The sequence below is a fragment of the Barbus barbus genome (genome assembly GCF_936440315.1).
Source record: "Barbus barbus genome assembly, chromosome: 25".
NCBI lineage: Eukaryota > Metazoa > Chordata > Actinopteri > Cypriniformes > Cyprinidae > Barbus > Barbus barbus.
Window position 1 is genome coordinate 26,752,355 of NC_136753.1, and position 12,287 is coordinate 26,764,641.

Here is a 12,287-nt window from a genome sequence, read left to right on the forward strand (position 1 = left end):
AGACGTGAACAAGCAACCAAACGAAGCAGACGTGGACAAAAAAACATTCTGTTTTCCCATCGAGAACAGATGCATGTTTTTGTCCTGTTAATCACAAGCACCGATTCCTGACCCGAGCTGCTCGGCAGCATTCTGTCCCACCGAGTGAGTGTGAGCGTGTGTGTGTGTCTGTAAGTGTGAATGCATCACTGGGAGTGTGTTCATCGAGGCATGTAAACCAGAGCAGAGACATGTAAGTCAGCAGAGGGCCCGAGTGAGGCTTTAATGAAAGCAGCGTGTCAGTGGAAGGTGTGATGAATTCGGGAGACATGGGAGGGGGAGAGGGAAGACAGAGGCAGAGGGAGAAGGGAAGAGCGGAGGGCTCTTAGCAGTCGGGTCCCCAGTGTGAGAGTGTGATTCCGGCAGCTCGCGGCAGGAGAATCTTAGAGGCTGTAGCTTTGCTTTATTGGAGCCTGGAAATCAGTAAACAAGACTGACGTGTGTTGGGATAGGATGCTAAACCCACTAACGCACTCTCCATCATCTTTTTCTGTCTGTCTTTTTCTGTCTATCGCTCTCAATTTCTGTCTATTGTCTCTTTTGGTCTGTCAACCTCTTTAAATCATTCATGGCAGTACGCTGCTGGATACCCAACTTCCTTCATCTCTCCGAGTAGCATTTTAACATAGTCACCATTGCAAAACCACCTACTCACCAGAATCATCAGATAAGCCTTTATTATCATTGTAAAATGACAGAATGTCACTAACCTCTTACACAATGAAGCCTGTTATACCACTAGTTCCATTTAAATCTTGCAAGGAGGGCTGCACGATGAGGAGAAAATATCTAAATATTATTTTATGTATATTAATATTATAGTATTACTTTATATTTGATTGTGGATTATTACTATAGTAATATTTAATTATTATTTATTATTATTATTATTATTAAATAAAATATTACATACATTATATTCCATTATATTCTAATATAATATATTATAGTATTATATGTGTGTTTATACAGTACACACACACACAAGTGTAAATATATATATCACTGTTCATGACTGTTTTTTGTAATGTAGCATTAAGCATGCATGTTTATAGCCAAGCAAACTAAGGCACTAAATGTTAGCTCTCTCAAATAAAACTTAGGGAAGATTAATTTTAGCGAATCTGTTCACTTGGACAGTTAATTTAAATGAATATTATTCAAATAATATCAGTTATATGAATGAGGGTGTTCTCAAGTTATATTAGGGGCATTTTGTGAATAAATTGTTCAAATAAATAAATAAATTGTTTTTGTGTTAGAAAAACACTGCTCTGATTGCAAAGTAAAGTAAATTAATTCATTAACTTGTAGCGTAACATGACTGTAGTTTAACTACTTGAAATTATGAGCACCTTGAAGCTTCTCCAATGCTGGTTTTAATACGTTTTTATATGATTAAGTGCATGTGTAAGTGGGTGTACGCAAGTGCTTGCCTAAAGCTCCTTCCCTGTCAATTTCTTTTCAATTGCAACCTTTTCTGCCCCACTTTCTAATCTTAGAGGAAAGAAATCAGACACACAATCAAGCACTGCTGCCCATGAGGGCCCTCAAATCATCACGAAGAACAAAAAAGATGAAAACGTAAAAATGAAAGGCTAAAAATGCCATCGTCAACCATCTGTAACGTGCACATTTATGCAATGCTGCCCTGACAACCTATAATTCAGAACTCAATTACCATTCCAATAATGCACAGTATGCACAGGAACTTTGGACACCCAAGTGGACGCCTGCACAAAATCGTTTGTCATGATTAAATGACAGCTCTTTTGATTGGCTCTGATTTGTTGACAGCTCCGGCCAATCAGAGGAGAGAAATAGTAGGGCAAATATCATGCAAACATGAGAAACGGAGAAAGAGAAACAGTGAAAGAACACTAAAATTAGGCCAAGAGCTTTCATCTGTCCATCAAAGACCTGAAAATCAACAGCCTCTTTGAGATCATTAGGTCCATACAGATTTCAAAATGTTTTACAAATCAAACACATCGCTAAGCTATAAACTCACAGTCTAGGCCATTCAGAAATATACTTAGTTTTTCCTTCAAAGAACAAACCAGTGACCCTAAATCTCACAGTCTAAAAATACCCAGATAGAGTTGTCTTAATCTTACATTTAAAGGAATAGTTCACCCAACATGAAAATTTGCTGAAAATCTACTTACCCTCGGGCCATTCAAGATGTAAATTACTTTGTTTCTTCATCAGAGCAGATTTGGAGAATTTTAACATTACATCACTTGCTCACCAATGCATCCTCTGCAGTGAATGGGTGCCATCGGAATGATAGTCCAAACAGCTGATAAAACACTGCAATAATCCACAAGCAATCCTCACCACTCCAGTCCATCAGCTGATGTTTTATGAAGCGAAATGCTGTGTGTTTGTAAAACAAAATTATTATAAAAGTCTCGTTTCCAATTAAGCCCTCTATCCATACTATTGCTTTCAAGACATCATATCTGAATCAGGAGAGAAATAAGTACAGATCAAGCATAGTTTACGAGCCAAAACTGTCCAAAATAGTTCTAAACTAATATTTTGGATTTTGATGCGACTTTTCACTGGAGATGTCTTGCTTCACAAGATGTTAAGTAATAGACTGAGGATCACTTGTGGATTATTGTAATGTTTTTATCAATAGTTTGGACTCTCATTTTGACGGCACCCATTCACTGCAGAAGATCCATTGATGAGCAAGCGATGCAATGATGAATTTCTCCAAATCTGTTTTGATGAAGAAACAAACTCATCTATCATCTTGGATGGCCTGAGAGTAAGTACTGTAAGTTTTTAGCCAATTTAAATTTTTCTGTGAACTATTCCTTTAAAGGGACATTTCCCTAAAAAAAGAACCTCTCTCAAATCACCTGTGCACATTAAGACAGATGTTTTTGGCAACAAGTTTGACTACCTGAAATAACTCCAACTGAAAGTACCGGCGCACATTTTGAAGTGTGGCATCGATGATTGGTCTCCTCTCTGAGTGCAATAAGAGCGTGTGCACCTGGCCACAACATCTCATTCACAGATGTGTTTTCCCTGAAGGAGCTTGTCTCTGAAGCCCTCAGAGAGCAGCGGTAATGAGAGGAATGGATTGTATTGATGCTAGTGACCCCGCGGTCCACGGAGGAATAAAAGGAAACAGTGGCGACTGACAGGCTTCATTACACATCCTGTAAAAACGCATTAAGGTGCCCTCATCCCCACCTGAGTCGCCTTTCTCTCTCTATCTCCCACCTCTTCTTGCTCTGCCCGTAGAGAAAACAAAATGTAAATGAGACATCCTTATTAATACAATTGATTCTCCTGGGCAGCAATGAGACTAATCAGAGAGCAAAAGGAGATGTGTGTTTAAATCTTATCCCTCTCAAAGTTTTCTTTTGATAAAAATATCCTAACCTCACACTCTTTACACTCTGGCCAAGATGCCATGGTCAATATTAACTGAAATAATCAGATAATGAGGAAGAACCAAATTGCCTATCACAGCTATGCTGATGATACCCAGATTTACCTAGCCTTATCTCCAAATGACTACAGCCCCATTGACTCCCTCTGCCAATGCATTGATGAAATTAACAGTTGGATGTGCCAGAACTTCCTTCAGTTAAACAAGGAGAAACCTGAAGTCATTGCATTTGGAAACAAAGATGAAGTTCTCAAGGTGAATACATACCTTGACTCTAGGGGTCAAACAACTAAAAATCAAGTCAGAAATCTTGGGGTGATTCTAGAGACAGACCTTAGTTTCAGTAGTCATGTCAAAGCAGTAACTAAATCAGCATACTGTCATCTCAAAAACATTGCAAGAATTATATGTTTTGTTTCCAGTCAAGACTTGGAGAAACTTGTTCATGCCTTTATCACCAGCAGGGTGGATTACTGTAATGGTCTCCTCACCGGCCTTCCCAAAAAGATCATAAGACAGCTGCAGCTCATCCAGAACGCTGCTGCCAGGATTCTGACTAGAACCAGAAAATCTGAGCATATCACACCAGTCCTCAGGTCCTTACACTGGCTTCCAGTTACATTTAGGATTGATTTTAAAGTACTTTTACTTGTTTATAAGTCACTCAATGGCCCAGGACCTAAATATATTGCTGATATGCTCACTGAATATATACCGAACAGACCACTCAGATCATTAGGATCGAGTCAGTTAGAAATACCAAGGGTTCACACAAAACAAGGGGAGTCTGCTTTTAGCTATTATGCGGCCCGCAGTTGGAACCAGCTTCCAGAAGAGATCAGATGTGCTAAAACATTAGCCACATTTAAATCAAGACTCAAAACTCATCTGTTTAACTGTGCATTTGTTGAATGAGCACTGTGCTATATGTCCGAACTGACTGCAATGAATTTTATGTATAATCATTTTCTTTAAATTCATTTTAAATCAATTTCTATATCATTTTAAAATTCCTTGTTTCTATTATTTTTATTTCCATGTTTTTACTGATTTTTAATGTCTATTTCACTTTCTTTTATGTAAAGCACTTTGAATTACCACTGTGTATGAAATGTGCTATATAAATAAACTTGAAAACTTGAAATGTTGCTCATCAAATTCTTTCAAGATCAAATTCTCTCAGCTATGATATACACATAGTTATTTAGATTTGTACTCGTACTATACATCAACAGTTGTCTAATTTGTGTCTATTTTCATTTCTTCTAAAAAAATAAATAAATTATAAACTTAACTTAGAAGCCAATTAAGTCCCCCATGGATGAGACAAGACTGAGAAATCAAGTTTTCCTATATTAGCTGTTATCTTCTAAGGCTGTTCTAAAATTATTGTAGAACCTTCAAAAAATGTTTTTTTATTTTATTTTATTATATTATATTATGTTATATTAGATTCAATTATATATATATATATATATATATATATATATATATATATATATATATATATATATATATATATATATAATTTTTTTTTTCTTTTTTTTTTTTTTTTTTACTTTCAATCATCATGGAATTTGGGATTATCTATACTTGCAGCATGATATGAAAGAGCAACCTCTGAGCAATACAATTTTCCTGTGGGTACACTCTTCAATTGCTCCTTTTTCATCAGGTCCTTTGCACCCTGTGTGTAATTCACTGAACACTGTATTAAGTGCCGCCTACAATCAGAGAGGAGAGACTGATATCGGCGCGTCTCCACGGGGTTTAATGACGGAAGCATCATGCCACGGCCCAATTTCCTCCCCTGATTAGACAATCAGATCCTGATGACATCAACATGCGCAGATGGTGCTTCTTCAGCCGTTTATTTATTAATGAGTGCTTGTGTATTTTTATCAGATGGGGCCTGATGCTAGTGCCCCCAATAGAGAAAAATTATTAGACTTTGATGTTTTCGGCTAGATTTTGTTTGATGCTGCTGACGACCCCGTTTCCTTAAAACAGTACGTCTCAACTGGCTTTGCTTAAGAACCCAGATTTTACTTTGGACATCAAGTGGCGACTCAACACCGTGTCCTAATCAGGCGTGATGCAATAAATCATAATGAAGCGTGTAATTTTGTGGTTTTGTCATAATCAGCCATAACTACAACAAGCTATGAGCAATACTAGGATCCACCCAAATACATTAATTCATATATATAAATTAATTCATGTATTTTTGGGTGGATCCTAGTATTGATCCATGTATTCATAAATACATTAATTAATTTGCTAATTTAAATATATAAAAAATATAATATATAATATTTAATGTATTATCTTTTTTAATGTTATTAATAAATAATCAAATATATTCAGAATATTAAATTCAATCACAAACTACAGATTGTACAGAAGCATATACATACAGATTGTGTAGTTTGTAGTAAAAAAAAACAAACAAAAAACAATTTTAGGTGTGGTAAAAACTATTGGCTTCGGAAAACCAGAAATAATAATAGAAAGGTGCTTTCACTACAGCAATCCTAAACTTCTTTAGTGGCTTGAAAGGAGCACACTACCCCCCAAAATTGTAATTTATAAGGATGTAGCACTTACCAATGGAGTGCTGGAAGCTAGAGTGCTTTGGTGTCAGATGTAGTGTGTAGGGAGCAAATGGGGTTAAATAAGCTGGTGGGGAGAGACGCAGTTGTGTAGCTGACTCTATTGTCTTAAAGGGTGCTGCGAGACAGCGGTTGTTGAGCGCTGCAGGAGACGGCTGAGTGAGAGTGACAGCAAACTTGATTGCCATTTGTCTCACTGTGAACTACTGCCTCGCTTCCGAGAGAGAAGGGCTGAGAAAGAAAGAGATAGACTTCGAGACAGACGGGAGGCCAAAGTGCCTTCTCCATATAACAAGAGGCCAACAGAGAGAAGAATGAAAGGAAAAAACATGAACAAAATGATGGAGAGACTGAGATATGACTAAAGAAAATGGATCTTGGGAATTGCTGAAAGAAAACAGCTGGAAAAGGAACTGATCACCCAAAAATGAAAATTTACTTATTTTCTCAGCCTTATGTTGTTTCAAACCTGTATGTTTTTTCTTCATACAACATCAACTAATCATATCTATTAAGCTATAAAATGAAAAAAAAACATACATAAACCACATTAACTTAAACTTAAAAAAAATTATAAAATTTTGGTCTGTTCTTCAGACAAAACTATGATATAGTGCAAAAGTGTGCACCCATTTATTCAGCAGTCTTAGTCCCCAGTCATTTTTCCTATAGGGATTGCTAAAAAGTTATACTCCATTAACCAAATCAACCAGCTACGAGGTTAATCACACCATTACAAACTTTGATTTAAACTTTGAAATGTATTCACAAATCGGACAAAAATAAAGAAAAAGGTAAAAGACTGTACTGAAAAGCTTAAAGGAGGGATATAACTACAATCCCATGAAGCACTGCAAATAAAATAACTGAATTAAAAATTACAAATTAATATAAAATTATTGATTTAAAGATTGTGTTTAGTGAAACTATATTTTATGTTTATTGCAAAATATAGAAGTATTATACTCTGATTTGTGGAATTTCTTTGCAAAATCGTGGCTAATGTAGTTTTTCCACCAGGAATTCCATCATTAAACACAATTATTTAAGTTGAAATAATGCAGACTGTTGGCTTCAACAAAAGCATATATATTCCATTAACAACCTTACAGTTCACAGCAGGTGAATATAATTATAAGATAATATTAAAAATCAATTCCACTTAGAAGAAAATGAATGGGATTTTTACTTCCAGAATCCGACTGTTGTACTCTACAGTGCACTTTAATGGTGTTTTATGTCCATTTGGAGACATGCTCCATGGAAGAAATGACAGCACACAGGTCTGGAATGACAACAATGGCAGAACTTTCATTTTTGAGTGAACTATTCCTTTAAAAATTCCTCAGCAGAAGAGAAAGAGATGAAGAAAACAGGAAAGAGTGAGGCATGGAGGTGTATCCTGTACCTGTGGGAACGGCCGCGTCCATGGAGGGTCTCTCCCAGGTGTTGACTTGCTCCCAGGCGAAGCCATTAGTCCCCAACGCCACGCTGTAGCCGCAATTACTGTAGTGCTCTTCAAACGAACAGCTGCCTACAGAACACACACAAGAGAGAAGAGGGGAAGATGGCATATGTCAACATGATTAAGCCACAGAGTGCCATCTTTACTTCATCTTCGCTAAAAACACGATTTTCCACCGCATTAAGCTTTATGCTAGCCGGGAGCTAAGGATTAGAAAGCCAGGATGAAATAGCACTAATTAAATGTACTCGTTTGAACATCTTCTTGTATCGTAGCTTTGAGAGGGGTTTTATTTAAGCAGTAAGGTGCAAGAGGGTGTGCTGTATTGTGAATATAGACATGACTAAACGCCCATTGCTATTTATGACATGTAGCGGAGTGACACAATACAGCACAGCCTTGGCTTACTGTTTTTAAGAAATGGTTACTACATAAAAAAATAAATCAAGATCACAGATTTTTATTAAAATACTATATTATAAAGCAAATAAATAAAATATATTGTCTCTGAATAGTTAAATTATAATTTTATTTTATTAAAAATTATTAATACGTGTCGACTTAAAGCTGCAGTCTGTAAGTTTTGCCATCTTTGTCGCCATCTCTGTTTGAAAACCTGGAGTTGCAGCTTTGTGCGGAATTATCCTCCTTTCATGGGATGTGCTCCGGCACTGCTCCAGCGCGGATGAATCTAATATTTTGAGGTGAATGTGTTGCTGTCAGTCACTGCACCGGTGTGCATGTTTCCTGTACTTAGCAATCACAGATTCTAGCCTATGTCTTGGAATATATGACCCAAATAAGTCTGAACAAGTAAGTAACAAGTCTGCCACATTTGTTCTGCCCAACTGAGGAAAAAAGCATTACAATAAATTGCGCTACCAATGGTGATTAAATCTAAAGATCGGTTAGCCCACAACACATCAAACCGTGCAAATTATTATTATTGTTATACTTTATTCTCAAATTATTAATGTTAACAACATCAGCATTGTGTGACTATGAGTATAGTGTGTATTAGCATTTCAATTTCTGTACAGTCTAATCTAATTGTCATGCAATTTGAATTTCATTAAGAAATTCTTAACCCAAAAAGCAAATTATGCTTTCTTTGAACTGGCTTTCTTTAAAACACAAATCTTGTGTAAACTCAGGCTATCTGTAATCAGAAGCATATTTAAAACTGGAATATAATTTAATTTCATTCACGTTTCATGAACACATAATCCTTTCTGGATTACAATCCTCCATCAAAATGATACATTTAATTATTTTAGCTGCTGTGAGAAAAGGCTATAAACGATCCACCACCTGCCGGATCCGCACATGTGATAACCTAGTAGCCGGGACAACTAGGGATGCTCCGGCTGGAGATCGGTATCGGCCGATAATCACATTTCCCGATAATCACAGTCATACATTTGGCCGATCTCACGTACCGATTGCAATTTGATACAATGCATGAGGAATGCATGGCGCCGCAGTGATGTCATTGCCAGTGTGAAAATGTTTTGAGAAACAATGAAAAATGTGTTATTTGTCGTGTATGTTTTGCATGATGATTGAATGGATATTTCAGTTTTTAACAGCAGATTCAGTAACGTTAGAGCTGATCTGCGCATCACTGCACGCGTTTCACAGGAACCGGAGCTGATCGCGGCCGCAGTCAGTGCTTGTGTTTATACCGGCCAGCCGTGGCCTGTTTCTGAAGTGGCTCTCTGCGCTGCTTGGCTAAAAATAATCTTTTGTGAGTTGTCACAGCATGGAGGATGGAACACAACCTCATCAGAGTCGTAAGGGGTAACGGTAACATAATACGTCGATTGTGGGCTGCTTTTAAATGAACATTTATTTATAAAACAAAAATATCTTCTTTGGCCATATTAGCCTCAATAGCATTAACACAGGCTTTACTCATTTCAAACTTTATCTGGAATGTCACAGTTTCTGTCACTGCAACTTCCCGATCAGATGAAAACACACAAATTAAATAATCTGCCTGATGAAAACTCTATTTTAAAAAAAATTGTTAATATTTGACAAAAAAACAAAAAAAACAAAAAAACTAAAATCACCAGATGACTTGAAAACCTCTATTTGGAGAAAAAAATCTAATAAAATCAATGATTGGGGTGATTTTGTAGATGAGTAAATCACCATAGAAAATAAACAAATTACAAGCATAGATAAATATAATAGAACAAAGATACAAATGAAATAAACAGTGCTTTATATTTTCAAGTCTAACAGTATTCAGGTACAGAAATTGAATAATCAAATGTAAAATAAAACTGCATAGTCTTCATTGTATAAATTAAATCTAACAAATCTGTGTTAAAGCTACAAAAGTGATTTTTCTCTCTGTGTTTTGTTGTTTGATTACCATTCATGACACAGAAAGCCTCAGGAACATTAAACTGCTGTGAACCAATATACTGTAACACATCCTTTTTCTCTCTCAATTGTTCTCGTTGTCTGTGTGTGAGCAAAGAAAACGATCAGTAGCCTATACATATAACGATCAGTATACTAAACATCGCACATCCTGGGCACATCGAGATATCGTTGCTGAAACGATACATCGTGCAGCCCTAATATAAATGTTTATTTATGTTTCTCATTTCCTTTCAGACTATTTTCTTTTCTGAATCTTTACAGGGTGGGCTGAATGTGTCATACAGCCTCATTCGATTGGAAATGACTTTCTGTACCACCCAACACGGAAATCGCTTTGGTTTGTGTGCATGTTAAGCGCTCAGATTCAACATGATGAAACTTCTGCCTGCAGGATACTTACATTTACATTTCTGCATATTTCAAGGACCAAATATTCATTGCCGTCTTAATTTGCCCCTGCGTATTAAGCTACACAAGAGAATTAAAATGCTACAAAAATAATTAATTTGCCATGAGCGCCGAAAGGCGTTGAATCCTACAATACCAGCAAGACTCGCAAACCACATCAAAGGTATTCTCAAAGAAATCGTACAACCGTAAAAAACAATAATAGTTAAATATTCTGAATTTTCCAGGGGGAGCGATCGGATAGCCTCGCGATCTATTGAAGGAAAAAATTAACCAGTCAAAGACGTGATTTTGTGGAACATGTCTGCCCGCTGGGGTTCAGTTAGACAGCAGCAGAAGAAGAAATGAGGTCTCCTGTAGTTTATGTAACCCTCGGTTTCTAATTGCCTTTGAAGTGTTCACATATTCATACTGCCACCCTGCTCGTCCCCGGTCTACACTAGGAAAAGAAGATGTTTTCATACTCAAAAATATCTGTACCACTTTAGAGACGTACAAGACTTTTTGAAATCTCTGACGTGTCAGAAAGTTTGAGAATTTACAGGTGACCGTTTAAAACTCCAACACAAGCCCATGGCAGGACTTAAGAAATAGCACTTTGAGGAGAAACTTTTAAGATCTTTTTAAATGGCAAATTTGTTTATAAATGAAATTTAAATGGTACTAACAAAAGTAAAGTCCTTTCCATATTTCACTGATTCATTGTTTAGAAACCCCAAGAAACGAATGACTAATAAATAGTTAACTGCATTGTTGATGACATTAAACATTTATTATTTAATTATTAAAAACACAAAAAACTCCAGCTGCAAATTGCATGAGCTCTATGTTCTATGCACCGTTAAGGATTCTATAACATTTCAAGTCATTTAAATGTAATAAGGTTTATGTTTTACAGTATCTGCTGTCAGCAGTGTCTATCCAAATGAATGGAAAATGTACTATAACCATACTTCACATCCAAATATTTACCAAAATAAGTACTAATGTGATCATGCTGCACACACACTCACACACAAACATAAAACAAGCACAACTTCTTCATTTCTCCTCTAATTAATGTTGCCTATCAATTTGATCCATTATTGAAAATTTGCCCCACAGCAGACAAGCAACAGTTTCCAATCTCATCAGCAGCAGACATGGCAGCGGTGCGAGCTCGACTCGTCCCCCACATCTGCTGCTCACGGCTCCACACCTCTCACAGCTCGCTGGCATATGCCCTGCTGCTGGCACGCTGTCAATACGATGTTTATCGAATCTAGCGCTCGTGCTGCCCTGTCAGGAGCGCTTGATGAACTTAGAGAAGATTTCACAGCGCAGGAAAGAAGAAGTGAGATTTGGGGTGAATGTGGAAGGGGTGGATGGGTAACATCTGCTCGATTAACAGAAGGGTTTGTTTACACTCTGAAAAATAACTGGCGTATACAGAAACAGAGGTGTCATGGTCTTTACCATGGGGGAAGTCGTGGCCTAATGGTTAGAGAGTCGGACTCGTAATCGAAAGGTTGCGGGTTCGAGTCCCCGGCCGGCAGGGATTGTAGGTGGGGGGAGTGAATGTACAGCGCTCTCTCCACCCTCAATACCACGACTGAGGTGCCCTTGAGCAAGGCACCGAACCCCCAACTGCTCCCCGGGCGCTGCAACATGGCTGCCCACTGCTCCGGGTGTGTGTTCACGGTGTGTGTGTGTGTGTGTGTGTGTGTGTGCACTACTCACTGCTGTGTGTGTGCACTTGGATGGGTTAAACGCAGAGCACCAATTTCGAGTATGGGTCACCATACTTGACAATACGTCACGACTTGACTTTACTGTTCTCTTTAACTGCAACATGAATAACTGTGTCTTATAACGCCACTAATTTACTTTCAAAATATAATAACCAGTCAGAATCAACAGAGAGCCAGACAGAACATGAGAATGACAGACAAATAGACAAACAGAACAGACA

General features: G+C 37.3%; 1 protein-coding gene across 1 annotated transcript in view; it reads right to left on the reverse strand.

Moving 5' to 3' along the window:
• Positions 1-12,287, reverse strand: part of LOC306844805 (receptor-type tyrosine-protein phosphatase T-like) — a gene marked incomplete at its 5' end in the record, with an annotated part of 223,783 nt that overhangs the window by 170,862 nt on the left and 40,634 nt on the right. Inside the window, one exon of the mRNA XM_079377179.1 lies at positions 7,475-7,596. Coding sequence (XP_079233305.1) covers positions 7,475-7,596 — 122 coding nt within the window. The remainder of the gene's footprint in view (positions 1-7,474; positions 7,597-12,287) is intronic.